At 38.2% G+C, this 18,136-nt stretch overlaps 1 protein-coding gene and 1 long non-coding RNA gene across 2 annotated transcripts in view; one reads left to right on the forward strand and one right to left on the reverse strand.

The window, feature by feature from the left end:
- The window catches only part of LOC147605466 (4-alpha-glucanotransferase DPE1, chloroplastic/amyloplastic-like), a 69,688-nt gene extending 68,363 nt beyond the window's left edge, over positions 1 to 1,325 (forward strand). Inside the window, exon 15 of the mRNA XM_086793381.1 lies at positions 1,229 to 1,325. Within this exon, the coding sequence (XP_086649507.1) occupies positions 1,229 to 1,237 (9 nt within the window). The 3' untranslated portion in view covers positions 1,238 to 1,325. The remainder of the gene's footprint in view (positions 1 to 1,228) is intronic.
- On the reverse strand, positions 315 to 6,239 carry LOC147605467 (uncharacterized). Its single transcript, XR_015265159.1, has 3 exons — positions 5,684 to 6,239; positions 649 to 741; positions 315 to 563 (listed from the first exon to the last, which is right to left on the reverse strand). It is a non-coding gene; the product is annotated as an uncharacterized LOC147605467 (long non-coding RNA).
- Positions 6,240 to 18,136: the final 11,897 nt, after the last annotated feature.

Raw genomic sequence — 18,136 nt, forward strand, 5'->3', positions numbered from 1 at the left:
GGCCAGTCGGACACTCCAGACTGCTCATCAGTCACCTCATTCAGCACTAAGGATCACACAGTTATCCCAACCCCTCTCTCTCTCTCTCTCTCTCTCTCTCTCTCTCTCTCTCTCTTTGACCAATAACAGATAGAGCTGTTCATGAAGTTGTTCAAACATTTCTATTATTATTTTGAATACTCTTTACAAAATGGTGATGATGATGAGGGCAAATCACTCCAGGCTTACCAATGATGCAACACATTGGAGCGGTTATGCTCACTGTGACATCAGTCAGCATAGTGCAGAACTTTGCAACCAACCAGCTCCCCGCAATCATCTGAAAATGAATTGGGCATCTGACTACTCTTCAGTGTGGCTAAGTTATAGAGACGACACGCCTCCTGGCATTCACCTCAGATACAAAGTCAACCAACAGGCATAATTTCTGTAGTCCATCATCTCCCTGAACAACCTCAAAAGAAAGCATGTTCTAAAGCCTCCTTAGCCTGTCTGAAGAGTCATACTTCGATAATTGTCCCAATAGATCAACCAGTAAACCCACAAAATGATCAGCATGCTCCCTGCAAGCAAAACTCAGCAGCAATTAGTGTACACAGATCAAGCCAACTGTAACTGCACTAGTGCAATAATATAAGAATTGCCTACTTTCAGCAAGGACAGCTCGAATATTCTCTTGATGTAGATCGGTCTGGCCAATTCAATCTTCTCCCATGCTTGACGTATTTATCAGCTCTTCCCCTGAACAAACCATGAGGTTACCAGTTAGTGACACCACCATTAGTTACAATGTAGCCAGCTAGCTACACGAATGGAAACTTCAGGTTATTTCCCAAACTTCCTCCATTAGAGTCTACTAACAAAGCTTCAAATCATCAACTTCATCCTGCATAGAATAGACTATCTGCTATGACTTCCTGAGGACCCAAGAATAGGTAAGTATATTTCATTACAGTAAACAAATCTTCATAGATAGCCCATCAAACTGAATTATTATTTGAAGGGCAGACAGACTCAAGCCAAGATAAGGGGTCACTAAAGGGAACACAAACACACACACACACACAAGAGAGAGCTTTTTGACAGCGAGTGTAGCTTTTCAGGTGCCTAAATCAAGTAGGTTAAAGCTTATTGATTTTGGCACAACTGACAGAGCGAGTGTAGCTTTTCAGTTGTTTCAACCAGGCTTTATCGAGCAGGTTAGTAAAGTCCTTATGTGTACTTGTAGGCTCAGTAGAAGCTGGTTTGGTTTCCTTTTTGTGACTTGAGTATGGTCGTTAACGCTGAGAAGGACGCTAGATTTATCAAGGAGAGCTCAACCCAGAACCTGGGACACATTATCATTTTGCTTATACACATAAAGAGCATGCTTGTAAGGCGGGTTGTATTTCGGTAGAACCCTGCTCAGTGCAATTTACAGGTACAACTTATGAAGTTGAAGTCGCATGAAGGGCATACATGATATGAGCTAAACATGCAGTTTTTAGTTGTGTATTTTTGTGTTACCTCGTGTCAATCTGTCAGTATTCATTCCTTGAGTGGGGGTTTTGAGAATTTTACAACTTTCCTTCATTGGTATGTCTCCATGTATTCTCCGGCAGTTGGCTTGCTTATTAACGTAAGAGAGAGAGAGAAGTTGCTGCAGCTGTAAGCTGTGTGTAGCCAGTCAAAACAGAGAAGAAGAAGAGTAATCAGCTCTGCAGCCCACCTGTACGACCAGGGCATAGTTGAAAGAGAGAATTGTTGTTGTCACTGTATGGCCAATGCAAGAAAACCAGCAGAGGCCGATTGCTGTACGGCCAACGCTGAAAGGAGAGAGAGAACAACTATAGTTGGCTTAAGGGTGTATGCACATTTGTATTAAAACAACCCTCCCTTGCTTTTTAATAGAGTCAACCAGCTCTATCTTTACCTCGGCTTTTCCTTTTATGCCAAAAGTGGCCTGATTGCTAAAAATAACTTTTTATGTTTTTCCCCAACTTGCTCCCCAAGCTGGAGCTAGGCACCTCCTTCTGTCCACTTATACATGCCCAATAATAATAATATGTCCATCCAGCTTAAATGATGGGTGAACACCGTGACTTATAAACCTTATAAGTCCCTTTCATGATTAAATTCCCATGTTTCTCATGCTGTGTAGCCATCTTTCAGGCCAATCTTTGCCAGTGAATACTTCAGCTTTCTTCCATGGAAAATCCTCATTCTCACCTTGGTTTTGTTCAATGTGGGCTTGCCTCAAAACACTGATCAAGACTGGTGAAGGGACCAAATGGTGACATCCCCTCCGTCTTATAAAATAATTGTCCACAATTGTATAAGCTTGATAGCATTGGAATACTCTTCAATTGTAGCAGATCCACAGCCAATTATTAGTATTGCATAATTCGGGGCATTAAAGCCATAAGTCTAGATCCACGATCCGAATTCAGATACAAGCACAAGAGCCTATTGTGTCCCAAATATTCATAAATCCATAAGTAGCTTTAAGTACTTACAAAAAGCAACATAAGCAGAATACATAGCAAAACATCTTGTCATGACGTTGGACTACATAAGGGCACCACTCCTATGATCCATACGCATGTCCAAGCATAACATGCTTCACATGTCCATGTCTTTGTTGGAAAGTCATGGCATGGCCATCTACATACCACATGCATAGTGCCAGGGATAATGAGATCATACATAAATAATAGCCCTTATCATCCCTCCACCAATTTTTATGGCTTGGAAGGGATCAGAGTGGTGGAGGGAGGGTGGAGGTTAAGCACACAGTGGCGTGAACACTACTGGGATGAGCGATTTTTTGGGAAGTGGCTCCCAATTTCCAACATGATATCAGAGCCAAGGAGGGCATGTTGAGTTCGTGGTGGAGCTGGTCGACTTGCCAATTCCTCTCGGTGGAGCTAAATGAAAGCCGAATGCGTGTACGACTAAGAAGGCTACGTCGTGCTGGTATACCCGGAGTAATCATGACAGGCGAGCATATGTTGGAATAGCCGGGTGACATCTCTGTGAGAGCACGTAGACCTCTGAGCCAAGTGTTGTCAAAGCCTCTGGGTACTGTACATCTTGTCCATCGAGGGAGGGTGTTGGAAGGTCATGGCTGGCCGTCTACATACCACATGCATAGTGCCAGGGATAATGAGATCACACCTAAATAATAGAAGACTAGGATCATTATCATCCCTCCTCCATCAATTTTTTGTGGCTTGGAAGGAATTAGAGTAGTGGAGGTTAAGCACGGAGTGGCATAAACACTACGGGGATGGGTGACCTCCCAAGAAGTAGCTCCCAATTTCCAACAATCTTTACAAGTACTTGCGCTCTTTACTGCACCCTGTACGAGAGTACAACTGCTTCACTAGGACAACCACCCTTCCATGAAGCCAAAGATGCTTGCCCTTCACTGACTAGGGCAAATGACCCTTCCGTGAATTCACATAACTCACTAGGGTCACCAACCTTTCCGTGAGTTTACATACTTAGTAAACAGAGTCACCAACTCTTCTCACTGATTACAGTCACCAACTCCTCACTCATTAGAGTCACCAACTCTTTCATGAGTTTAGATACTGACTCATTAGGGTCACCAATCCTTTCATGCGTTCAGATACTCATTCACTAGAGTCACCAACTCTTCCATGAGTTCAGATACTCGCTCACTAGAGTCACCAACTCTTTCATGAGTTCAGATACATTCCTACTAAAGTCACCAACTCTTCCATGAGTTCAGATACTCGCTCACTAGAGTCACCAACTCTTCCATGAGTGAGGTATAGCATAGTATAAATGATTCACAGGCATAGAGATCTTGGTTCTCCATAAGCATGTTTGTGATTGATAGTTTTACAGGCATTTTGGCCACCAATAGAAATCCATAGAAAAATCCTCAGTCCATGAGATATCAATGAATTCCAGAAATCCAATGCATTCCAGAAAACAGGGAGCGAAAACTTGATTCGAGAAGTGACGCCAATATAAGTGTCACGTGTATGCACAGTCATAATGACAAAAGTGCATAGAAATCTAGTAAATCCTCATTGCAAATAGATGAATGACTCCATATCGCATAGAATACCAAAATCATAAATTAGTTTAGTGGCTTTGCGGCCAAGGAAAAGAGATAGGTATTTGAATTGCTCAAAGTATACCAACAAGTAGAGGATTCTTCTTGCACGTACATACAAGAGTAAAAACATATATTCGATCGACAAAAGACCAAATACATTTATTTCAAAAGGATTGCATATACATAAGCTGAAAATACTTAGCTAATGAAGGATATTAGCAAAACTACACAACCGAGGTGTATGCAAAATAGCATCCTTTGTACAAAAACATATGCCTTCATGAGCGGCTAAAGTTCATTAATCTATATTTCTGGTGAAGCCTCCACATCATCATAGTGTGTGATCTTCAATTGAGGGCAAAAGGCTATCATATGATCTACTGCTCCACAGTCAATGTTGTAGGCTACCACGCACGCTATTTCACACTAGCATAGGGCTTCCTACCAAGAGCTACTCTTCCCTCAAACCCAGGAGGAAGAGAAGGAGCTGGGTGAGGATATTTAGTCTTCATTTGTTCCTTAGGTGGGGTCACAAAAAGACAAGTGGGGCCTCTTCTTCACATAACATGAATGCTTATCCAAATCCTCATGTAAACGTTTCATGTATTGCTAAGGAGGTTTTGGAATGAGGAATTCATCGTTGAGCTATACCTTGATGTCATCGTTCTCCCAAAGGTATCTAAAAGCCAAATCTGTGGGGATTTTAGTGTACATCTATGCTAGATCTCCGAAGATATCCATCACCGACCTATGATAAGCTACCTTTCTAGATAATAATCTTTCCACATGCGAGTAGCGTCGATAGTTGCTCAACAAAGACTCTCACCTGACCAGCTGTCCCAAAAGTTTGTCCAACTGTTCAGTATAAAACTCCTTTTGAGCATCAAGGGTCTTTTGGAACCCCATAGCCATGTGCTCAAACAATGTTTTAATATTGTATCCCAACAAAGCTGTTATGTCCATAGGATAGAAGTGAAAGAGAACTATAAGAACTTTTTGGGTCTTGCCAAAATCTTTTTCCTTCTCCAAACAATCTGGAAAAGCTACGCTCTGATACCTCTGTAACCGACTAGGGACCCAAAACAGAAGGTAAACACTTCAAATATAGAAACAGAGTATAAACACAGCAGGAAGCCACAACAATTTAAAGACACCGCACTGCACTGAGCCGGAACGACCAGCCTCCCATAGGAACTTCTTTATTCAATAGAAGCTTTTTACAAGAACTCAAGGTGTGGGTGCATATAGCACCGAATTTTCCACAAACATTAAGCAACCTTCCATAGAGCATATACAAGATCCAGACCAATCTAAGGACAAAACAATACCTACAGCTATCTAAAATTAGTCCCAAATCTGTCTCAAAATAGTCTCAGAATTAGCCCCGAACACTGTCCATTGTACGGTGAAAATGAAGGGAAAAAACACCAGCTAAAAACCACACGTGTGGCTGGCTGTATGGGTGTTGTATATAGCCAACTTCTTGTGCACAGCTAACATGAGAGCAGCCAGTAGCAACAACCCTATGTACGGCTAACATAAGAGAGAGAAAGAGAGAGAAGTTGCTCTTGCTGTAAACTATGTGCAACCAGTTGAAACAGAGCGCATAACAGAAAGAGAGAAAATTGTTGTTGTCGGGCCAATTCTGAGAGAGAACCACTGTACGGCCAATGCAAGAAAACCAGCACAGGACGACTGTTATACGGCTACGCTGAAAGGAGAGAGAGAACAACTACAGTCGGCCTAATTGTGTATGCACATGTGTATAAAAACAGCCCCTCCCTTGCTTTGTCGACTAGCGCGATCTTTACTTGTGCTTTTCCTTTTATGCTAAAAGTGGCATGATTGCTAAAAAAAACTGCTTTTATGCTTTTTCATAACCTGCTCCCCAAGCTAGAGCTAGGCGCCTCCTTCTGTCAACTTGTACATGCCCAATAATAATAATATGTTCAGCAAGCTTTAATGATATGTGAACACATTGACTTATAAACCCTATAAGTCACTTTAATGATTAATCTTTCAGGCCAATCTTTTCCAGTGAATGCTTTAGATTTCTTTTGTGGAAAATCCTCGTTCTCACCTTGGTTATGTTTAGTGTGTGACCTTGTCCCAAAACACTAATCAAGATTGGCGAAGGGACAAAATGGTGACGCACTCACGTACGCTCACAAAGTAACTTGTCTTCACAAACGGGTGTTAATGATGACAAAATAACCTCCATCTCACACATGGAATGTAGAAGATCATAATTGAACTCACAAGGATATGATGTACCATATAGATGAGTCTCACACATAAACTCAAGCTCACACAAAGAGAGTGTTAACCCATTCCTAGGGTTAACAAGAGCTACCACCATTATCTTACATCAAAGAGTCAAGGTAGATGCACCAAAAGGTTATACATTCAAGATATGAAGCAATAGTGTCCAAATCTACAACTTGGATGGACTCCCATAATGGTCTGACGGAATACTTGTGGCAATTTTCACTTCAAGAGCATATGGTAGTAAGTTAGGATGAAGTCCCAAGTGATGTACTTTATGGATATATTATGAGAGTAGTCATTGTAATAGCATTAGGCCTCTTACGAGCCTAAAGTGTTCGGCTAGCCACAACTTAAGTGAGTGTGAACACTTATGGCCATGTATATAAGTAAATATCTCTCATAATACAAAGGACTCACTCATTGTACAATAGTATCTTGCTCTTTCCATCGTTATTCTCTAATCTATGTATTATCCATTATCCATTGTCTTGATTAGTGGTTTCTCATAAAAAAAGATGTGGTTTTTATGGATATTTGTGTGTTATTTGGTGAAGAATAGCTCTATTTTTTGTTTTGTAAATAATACTTTTTTGCTTAATTTTAAGCTTAAATCGTTATTTTTATTGTTTTTAATCTAGTTTTTAATGTTCCTAAGACTTGCACATAGAGTGTATTAGGATTTTTTTTTGCTTCCATTGCATCAAAAAATGCAATAGAATGTAATTTTTAGTGATTTTTAGCTCTCTTTAGAATTAAACATAGAGCTAGAATCATTAATTTTTGCTTGATTTGTGTGTTTTTTGTTTTATTTATACATTAGAGTTTTAGCAAGTATTAGGAGTATCTTAATCATTTAAAAAACATTAAAAAAACTCTTGAAATCGATTAATCTTTCTTAATTGACTAGTTTTTATCATTAAGGGATAATTAATCTAGTTCAAGAGAAAAAAAATTAGAAAATATATTTTTCGAGATCAAAATTGCGTATATAAAAAGTCAAAATTAGTGTTTTTGAGTATTTTAAGAGCATCTAGATGCATCAAAACACCTAATTGCATCAATTTCTTCATAGTTGGAAGATTTTTTCTCTTTTGTTTAATTTTACATAAAGAGAAGAGATTAAAAAATTAATCTTTAATTATAAATTAATTTACACATTAGTTGATACACATACTTTAGCAATTACATGCCTTGTTCAATGATGTGTTTAATGGTGAAAATTAATTAGTGATTAGTGATTAATTAAATTTTTAATTAGTTTAAAAGAGAAAGATTAGTGAAAAGATTAATTTTTAAGTATTTTTTTCATAACTCATTAAGGCTAATGAGAGCATTAAATGAAAAGATGCCAATGAGTTGTCAAATGGTCACTTTTGAGAGTCATTTATAAAGAGTATAACGAGTGTAAGGGGTGTCATAAAAGTGTTGACTTTTTTTATTCACTTACCTTTTTTGAAAAATGGTCATATCTCTCCAATTTAAAATTTAAAAAATATTCTCTTTACACAAGGAAACTCGAATTTTTCACTAGACTCTTTTAAAAAAAAATATGAACTACTCATTTTACGTTCATGAAACAGGTCTAGTTCATGGTGTGAAATGGGCTCACGCGCGGGGAAAAAAAATCCATGAACCACTCATTTCATGTTCGTGAAACAATCCCATGTGCGGGGAAAAAAATCGTAAACTAGTTCACATTGTGAAACACGTCTAGTTCATGTCATGAACCAAGTTTCCGTCACACAAAAAAAAAGTGTGAAAAATAGTCATGTTTGGAGGCTCATATCTCCTAGACCATGAGTCTGATGAATGCGTTCTAGTACTCATCGAAAAGCCGGCATCAAGATTTTTTGAAATTGGTCTTTAGCATCCAAAAGAAAAATCCATCATTTTAGCCTACAACCAGCAACCTCAAAATTCGACTCGAAAATCGAGGTTTAAAAATGGACCTTAAAAGCACCAAAAATCACCCAAAAAAAGATCGTGTATCATATTCGAGCTGTTTTTTGAGTGTCTAAACGATAAAATCACAAAAAAATCAACCATACTTGTAGTACTCCAAAAATACTACAACTCTCGTATATAGAGTTTTTCTAAATTCTTTTTAGAACACATTAAAAAACGAGCTGCGAAACAGGAAAAATCTTTTTATTAAAAAAAATTATCTTGAGACTGATGGAAAATAAATTTTGAGACGTCCTCTTCCATCTTGGGATGTTATTGGCATGCACTTTATCTAGAAAATTTCATCCTGAGGGCGTCACTTGCGCTTTTGAGACCTCGACTTCCATCGGGGACACCAGTGGCACGCACTTTTTTGCAAAAATATCTCTAAGAGGTTGTTCAGGTGCACTTAGCGCCTACACAAATCAAGATAAACCGACACTCGTTTGATCCAGAGAAGGGTGCGCTAGGCCTCCTGAGGTTGTAATGGGCTATAAGAAAACCTAAAAAGCAACCCAAAAAAAAACATGTGTGCTTGCTCATTAAGGAGCAATTGGCAACATTAAGATATAGCAAAGATAAAGAGATTACATGGGCTTACACCTAGACTAAACCCAATGGCTGAAATCTTTGAGCCATTGAGATCCCTGCCTCAAATGCACCACCCAATATCATTTTTCATGCCGACAACAAGCGTGTCATCGGGTTTTACATTCCCTGTCACATCAACCCCTCCAGGATTTGGTCCCTTACCTAGCACTACCATAAGTCCTAAACCTTTAGAAATGCTAGAAGCTAACCATTTGCAATCCCTAAATTCCCAAACCTTGGACATATTGACTAATCTATGAAGAAGGGTTGTCCAAGGACTAAATGAGGTCCTAACCACATTAGCACCCACACACGGCCTCAGTGACTCATCCAACAACATGGCTGTTCAGATTTCCAAAATCATGGGTAAGTACGATGGAACGACTAATCTTGTTCAATTCATGCAAATGTTTGAACAAAGATGTGAAGTCTTTGAAAATTCAAACTGCCTAACCAAGGTACATGCATTGAACCTTTACTTAGTGGGAAAGGCTAGTCGATGGTTCATCACATTGATACCAACAATTAAGCTAAATTTCAGGACCTTGAAAATAGCCTTTATCCACGGCTTTTCAAGACAAGGTGATTGGTGGAGTGCTGCAAGAAGAGAACTCTATATTTGATTGAGCGAAAACAAAACGAAACCATTAGAGATTTTATCCTTCGGATAAAAATCTTTGACTCGCGACGTGAGCCATGGGAGAAACTAAACGATGTTGAATTGAAGAGACGTTTCATGATGGGCTTAAAGAATAACAACTTACACAACTTGATCATTGTATCCAATCTGGAAACATTCGATCAATGTTGTAAAGAAGCAATATGTTTAGATGATAACATGATGGAGAATGATCATGATACGAGATATTTCTCATCTAAACCAAGTGAAGCAAAGGCTAAAGAAAAATTGATCTTGGAATTATCATTCCCTGAATTCTACGCAGCCTTACTTAAAAGCTTTGAATTGGCATCTCCAAGAGAGGCCAAACCAAACATCCTTAATGCCTATCAAAGTGCTGGGCGAAATGCCTTGTGTTCATTGCCATCGCTATGTCCATCCCAATCCCCAATGTGCGTACAATAGGTCTATTTTTTTGTACTACATACATTGCAAAACCTTTGGTCATCTCACGACACACCCCAATGTCCCAATTCACCTACAATTAACTCAAAACCTCCATCTCTCATTCCCCAACAAACACAGTTCAAAGGGTAGAAACTGTTCAGGAAGCAATTAAGCAAATACTGTAGTGTTTCTATTATTGTGGACCGTATAAAGTGGCAGACTACACAGTTTGGAATACTTCCATGTTGCCCACAACATTGACACTTTGCAATCCTTATGTGAACAATGTGTCATCGATCCTATATTCCAAGATTTTCCAAGGCAAGTTACTTCAATGCAACCTGCCTCGCACAATATAATTCTTAACATCTTGAGGGTGCAAAACGGGCAATTATCCACGGTACCCTTGAATGTGCTTACACGCTTACAAGCCAAGGCATGAGAAACAGTAAAAAAGAATGCAAAAGAACACACTTCGAAATAAGTAGAAGAGCATGTTTAAGAGAAAGCAAAACCTTCTAAACCCCCAAAAAAAAAAAACAAGGGCCAACAAACTGTAGATGGAAATACCGTTTTTAGATACAATATGCCCTAAGATTACACCATGCTTGACCCAAAATTGACATTTCAAAGGGTTTAAGGATATACGATACAATTGACATCGCTCAAACACCTCTCTCAAATAAGCCAAATGTTCAGACCATCGTGAGTGTGCACATAGATCATCAATGAATACCTCCAAAGCCAGAGCCTTGTTTCATTTTCGTCGCCCTGCTTTTGTAAGTTTGGGAATTTTTAGCTCTTGTGGTATAATTTTCTCCTCATGTTTACCTTCCAAGGATATCTTTCTCAACTCTTCAGCCCAATTCGTAGAAAACTCCTCATGCACCTTAGTGGCCTTCGAGATATCTCAGCCACCACTGGGCATTTGTGGGTTTACTTTGTAACAGGGCATTTCATCAAGCGATATACCTCTTCTGCTTTCACCATCTTCTGAGGCATTGGGCACTCATGTGGCCTTGTGATCCAATCCCTTTTGTGCTAGAGGCTTCATCCTCCGTATCTTCTTCCTTTGGTTGTACATTTAACATGCACAATGAGGTAGTAGGAACATTCCCTAATTCAACATATTGGGTTCCTCGAGGCTGTAACACATCTATAGCGGCAAGCACATGCATCCAGTTTTTGCTAAAATCTGAAGGTGGAAGCGATGTATACATTGCAGGCTCTTCCTCTTCTCTTGAGCCCTCAACCATTGGTTAGCATACTTGTAAAGACGTAGTTCGTTCGGTGGTGACCGAATCGTTTCCAAACAATTGCCCTTCCATTAGATGTACCTTCCATGTTTGAAGATCAATTTTTAGTATTTGTGAGTCCTTTCGAACATACACGTGGTCTAATGCCCAATCATGCACCAATTTAGATTCCCTCATGAAAGGTCTGCCCAAGATGATGTCGTATGAATTCGGTTGGCACAAAAAGTCCATCACAACAAATGTATGACAGTAGGCGGAACGAAAAGAGCTTAAGTCTTACGTTTTTTAACAGTCCCATAGGTCTTGAAGATGTTCCATCTGCCATTTTGACAATTAGATTTGCTCTTTCCAAATCTAGTTTACCCCAGTTTTTCCAACATCGTTTCGTAATGATGCTCACCCCCGCTCCTCCATCCAAGATAGCCAATGGTTGGTATCCATTAATGATGGATTGGAATTGTAGCATTTGTGTCATCACTCTCATAATATTGGTCCAATTGGTTGACCGGTATTTTGACGAATTTAGGGGTTCTCACCTTTGCATGCTTTAGGTCTTTCTATGTTAGAGGTGAATGGGTCTCCTCTGCACAGTGGATGTTGGGTTTAATCTTCTCTCTACCTAATTCTTTATGTATGCCCACGATGCCGATGAACTACGTAACAATGGTCCTAATGGCATTTGGATGGTGGTGGATAGTATGGCTGCGAGACTGCCTATGTCTCTTAGTTCCCTGGAAAATGAGAGCTCCTTCCATGTGTTTGTCTCATATTCACCCTTAGGGAATGAATGAATGGACAAGCCTTGATCTACTTCCTCAAACATTCTTGCCATTAGGTCACTGTGAGTTCCTTCCTCGGCCTCTTCTGGAATTGGAGTAGGCAACTCCAATTTCTGTTCCTTTATCAGCTCATGTCTGGGATACATTGTATCCCTGACCTTGTTAGCCCTTAATTTGGCTTCGTGAATGCATTGGCACTCCTCCACCAAGGCTTTAGCTTTGTCAAGCTTCCTTATCTCTTCTTTAACGTTCGGATATTCACCAATCCCCTTAGGAGTTGTTGGCCTCTCTTTTTGTGTATCTTGAGTATTCTCATCTGATTTCGGTGCTTGGCCATTCTCTTCCTTTGATTGGGTGGATCCGATGTCAATGGTATCTTTCGGGGATCCATGCTGGATTGTGACCACGGTGTCACCTTTACCCACTTTTTTGACTCTTCTCCTTCTCCCAATTTTAGAGGTTGTAACACCTGGTGGGTTTTTCCCTTTGTCCCCTTGTTTAGCTTGTACCCATGTCAAGACATTCAATGGTGTGATGTTCCCAGGTTGTACACTTATGGTCCTAATAGTGTCCTCCCATTTTCGTGGCCATATTCAGTAGATCAGCCCTTATGACCACATTAAGATAAGCGTTTGGATCCACAATTGGTCTTTGAGGAGCTACCCCCCCCTACCTAGACGTCTTCCTCATAGTTTCTCTTTCAATTCAAGTCTATGGCTAGGTCTAGCCAACTCATCATGGCCTAGCTCATTAATATCGGCCTCAACCTGTCTCTGTTGAATTAAGAGCTCCATGCCCTGCAAGAATGTGAGATCATTGATTATTTGTTCTATGTCATCCCTTGTATAAAGGTGATCCTCACTATCTCCAGATTCCCTAGGTAAGTGGTCCCCTTCATTTTGCGTATCAAAGCCTTCCTCCGCCCTTGTCTCTTCAATGATGGGTTCTAGATTTGGGATTGCTCCTTTAGTCATACCCATCCCCATACTATCAGTGGCATTTCTAGACATTTTTGGTTCCTTGCCACGTGTTTGGAAGGGATTTACATTCTCCCTTTCCTTCTGTTCAGCCCTTGTTCTTCGAATATTGATCTCTTGTTTCCTTAAGCTCAATAATCGCAGTTGTCACTGTGCCTCAATCCTCTTCAAGTCGATTTCTATTTCCTCTGATGTAGGGGAGAATGCTTAACCTCTCCTGGCCGCACTTTCCTTATCTCTCCTAACCCTGGGAGTTCCACTGATCCTAACAATGTTAGATAGCTTGAAACCAGAAGGTTGGGTTGGTAATTCTGGTATTGTACCTTGTCCAGCACTAGTGGACAGGCCTATACTTGTAGATTACGCTTCGTCTTCTGTGCTGGGTTGGAGACTAAAAAATCTCCTTGCTATATCAAATGTAAGATTTCTCTCTCCAGCTTTTGAGATGTGCAGGTGTAAAAACCTCCCCTTCTAATCTTATAATTATTTCCCTCTCCGAAATAAAAGAAAGATCCTGTTTTGGCCTCCTAGAGAGAGAAAATGTCTAGAGGAGGGAGGTAATTCAAAATTGAGATATTTTTTGATATAAAAATCCTCCTAGTGTCTAAAATGGTTTCCTTTGAAACAGATATTCAAAAAGAAATTTTCAATGTGCAATTGGAATAAATTAAAAAGGACCTTAGCCTAAGGGTCCAGATTTTCTAAAATTTTTGAATTAAGGTTCCTATAGACCAATTAGATTAATCCAAATGTAGGAAGGAGATAAATTGAAGAATAAAAGGAAATCCTTCCAAAAATAAGTAAATACTCACATAAGATGAAGAGTTGACTAAGGACAAGGTTATTAGTTAAAAAAGAAGAGATATTTAGAAGAAATGATGTATTTTTGACACCTCAGTGTGGGAGAATTTTCCTCATGAAGGAGGCTCCTATTTCACATGTGTGGTTGAGTTTTAAACTCACAAGAGTAGATTCCTCAAACCATCAAGCTAAAGGAAAACTCACAGAAAATCATGTAAGCTAGAAATCCTACTTTTTCTTTATTCCATTTAATGGTTTTCTAATTTTTATTTTCTTTAAAATGAAAAATGATGCTATGCCTTGTTGGAAAGGCTTTTTCTCTCTCTTTATTCTTGAATTCAGCCTTTCTTTATCCTAGATGTGTAATCGAATTGTTAGAATTAAAATTTTCATATTATTTCTCTTTAAAAAGTGGAATTTGAATGCTTTAAACCATTTGGGATAATTTCTAAGTAACTTGAGAATGAAAAAAAAATAAAAAATGGTCAACCATACAAAGTAGGTTATGGTTAAATTTTCTTAAATTTTGTGAAATAAGTTTTATCTTTTATTATTCAAAAAGAGTAATCCCCACTGCTTGTGTATTCTAAAAGTGTTATTTTTATTCTATGCATAGAAAAATACATATTAGAAATACTTTTATAATAAAAGTGTTATTTTCATTAGAATTAATTTCTATGCATAGAAAGATGTATATTGAGAATATTTTGATTATAAAAGTGTTACTTTTATTAAAATTAATTTTTATGCATAAAAGAATTTTTTTATTATAAAAGTGTTACTTTCATTAAAATTAAATTTATGCATAAATAGATGCATAAAAGAATTTTTTTTATAAAAGCGTTACTTTCATCAAATTTTGATTTTATGCATAGAAAGATGCATGAAGAAATTTATTTTTATTTCAAAAGAGTTATTCTTATTAATTTTGATTTCATGCATAGAATGATGCATAAAGAAATTTATTTTTATTTCAAAAGAATTATTCTCATTAATTTTGATTTTATGCATAGAAAGATGCATAAAGAAATTTATTTTTATTTCAAAAGAGTTACTCTCATTAATTTTGATTTTATGCATAGAAAGATACATAAAGAAATTTATTTTTATTTCAAAAGAGTTATTCTCATTAAAATTGAATTTATGCATAGAAAGATGCATAAAAGATTTATTTTTATTTCGAAAGTGTTATTCTCCTTAAAATTGAATTTATGCATCAAATGATGCATAAACGGATTTTTATAAAAGTGTTATTTTTCACTGAAGTTGTTCTTATGCATAAATAGATGCGTAAAGAAACTTTATATCAAAAATAAGAATTCTCTTACATTCTATAAATAGAGATGTGATAGGATGTGATATGAATAAGATAGATGAGAATAGAGGATGGATGTGATGAGAATAGAAGTGATGAGAATGAAAGAAGGTAAATATGGGAATGAATAGAGGATCGATGTGATGAGAATAGAAGTAATGAGAAAGAAAGGTAAATAGATATGATGATATGTGATGCGAATCAGATAGATGGAAATAAATGGATGAATGGATGTGATGAGAATAGAAGTGATGAGAATGAGAGGTAAATAGATGTGATGAGATAGGATGTGAATCAGATAGATGGGAATGAATGGATGGATGGATGTGATGAGAATGAGAGGTAAATAGATGTGATGAGATAGGATGCGAATCAGATAGATAAGAATGGATGGATGGATGGATGTGATGAGAATAGAAGTGATGAGAATGAGAGGTAAATAGATGTGATGAGATAGGATGCGAATCAGATAGATGGGAATGAATGGATGGATGGATGTGATGAGAATAGAAGTGATTAGAATAAAAGGTAAATAGATGTGATGATATGTGATGCGAATCAGATAGATGGGAATGAATAGAGGATGGATGTGATAAGAATAGAAGTGATGAGAATGAAAAGTAAATAGATGTGATGATATGTGATGCGAATCAGATAGATGGGAATGAATAGATGGATGGATGTGATGAGAATAGAAGTGATGAGAATGAGAGGTAAATACAGTGGGATGAGATGGGATGATGCGAATCAGAAGTGATGAGAATGAGAGGTAAATAGATGTGATGAGATGGGATGATGCGAATCAGATAGATGGGAATGAATGGATGGATGGATGTGATGAGAATAGAAGTGATGAGAATGAAAGGTAAATAGATGTGATGATATGTGATGCGAATCAGATAAATGTGAATGAACAGATGAGATGTGATGTCATGTGAATCAAAATGTAAATGAATGGATGTGATGAGAATAGAAGGGATGAGAATGAGAGGTAAATAAATGTGATGAGATGGGATGATGCAAATCAGATAGATGGAAATGAATGGATGGATGGATGTGATGAGAATAGAAGTGATGAGAATGAAAGGTAAAAAGATGTGATGAGAATGAAAGGTAAATAGATGTGATGATATGTGATGCGAATCAGATAAATGTGAATGAATAAATGAGATGTGATGTCATATGAATCAGAATGTAAATGAATGATATAAGATGTGAATGAATGTGATAACATGTGAATCAGAATGTGAATGAACGATAAGGGACAATGAATGAGTTAGCATGTGAATGAATGTGTTAGCATGTGAATCAGGATGTAAATGAATGATATAGGATGTGAATGAATGTGATAACATGTGAATCGGGATGTGAATAAACGATAAGGGACGTGAATGAATGTGTTAGCATGTGAATCGGGATGTGAATGAATGAGATGTGATGTGAAATAGATGTGATAAGATGCGATGTAAACTAGATAGATGTTAATGTATGTGAAGTGATGAGATATATGGTGGGTAGATGCAAGTAGATGTGAAGTGATGAGATATATGGTGGGTAGATGCAAGTAGATGTGATCTGATGAGGATAAATAAGGAAATAAGTGATGAGATAGAAAAAGATGTGATTAGATGAGGATAAGTGAGGAAATAAGTGATTAGATAAGAATGGAAATACTTATGAAATTGATGTTGATGGATGAGTGGATTGATGTGGATAATGTGGATGGATGTATGGATGATGTGGATTGATGTGTAGGTAATGTGCATTGACGTATGGATTGATGTGGATGGATGTATGGAAGATGTGGATGGATGTGTGAATAATGTCGATTGATGTGGATGAATGAGTGGATAATGTGGATTAATGTGGATGATATGGATGGATGTATGGATGATGTGGATTGATGTGTGGGTAATATGGATTGGTGTGGATGGATGTATGGAAGATGTGGATAGATGTGTGGATAATGTGGATTGATGTGGATGGATGTATGGATGATGTGGGTTGACATATGGATTGATGTGGATGGATGTATGGAAGATGTGGATGGATGTGTGGATAATGTGGATTGATGTGGATGGATGTATGGATGATGTGCATTGGTATGGATGATGCGATTGGATGTGGGAATGATGTGATGTGATAGGGATCGATGAAAAAAAATTATGGGAAGATGAGAAAAGATGGGGACTAATGTGAAAGGATGTGGAGTGATGAGAAAAAATGGAACTATTGTTGAAACTGTATTTGTATGTGAAATTTGTTTTTAAATGACTGTTTATGATGTCGAGAATGCTGGGAAAGCATTTTGATCGTCTTGTGAATGAGGTTGTGATGGGGAGACCTATCTGTTAAAGTTGCAACTGCTGAGACGGAGAGTCAAAGGAGGACATCTCACGTTGAAAGGTCGGCCCGAGGTTTTGACCAGCCTCGGTTTGATTTAAATGGTGAGCTTCTGGTACAGTGGTAGATGAGGGACCAAGGAAGCGGCCTATGAGTGAAGCGCTAGGTGACCTGCGAAGGATCCTAGAGGGTGCTGACTATACGGTGCTCGGGCTATGGGTTGCCGAAGATACCCACACGTACGTCGGGGAAGATATTGGAACAAGGAGTAAGAGTTGTTTTCTAAATTCGGGCATGAATTTGGTAGGTTGACCTTGCTGGTCCTCAACGGATAAGTCCATGGCTCTTTTATATGGATCCGTTGGTTGATCTTGCTGATCTTCAATGGAGATTCCATTCTGATATGTGAATATATTGCCGGTTACTATGAGCTAGGAACTATCGAAAAGGTCCTTCAGTGAGAACAGGTTGTGAGCGTTCTGGTTTACCAATGATGCCATAGGTACACCGATGAAGGAATGATTAGAAATAAGGATTCAACCGAAGATTTTGAGGATTGTGATCAGTAACACAATGGTTTCATTAAATGATTGTTGATGCTGAGAAAAAGGCAATTTCATATTGGGTGTGTAAGTGGTGTGACTAGTTTTAAGTTTGCATGAATATCCGGCTAGGAGACCTGGGAACTCTTTTCCCTGGTACTCGGAACAAAACCTAACCAAAT

The sequence above is a fragment of the Cibotium barometz genome, chromosome 59 (genome assembly GCF_041138505.1).
Source record: "Cibotium barometz isolate CiBa-2024 chromosome 59, ASM4113850v1, whole genome shotgun sequence".
Taxonomy (NCBI): domain Eukaryota; kingdom Viridiplantae; phylum Streptophyta; class Polypodiopsida; order Cyatheales; family Cibotiaceae; genus Cibotium; species Cibotium barometz.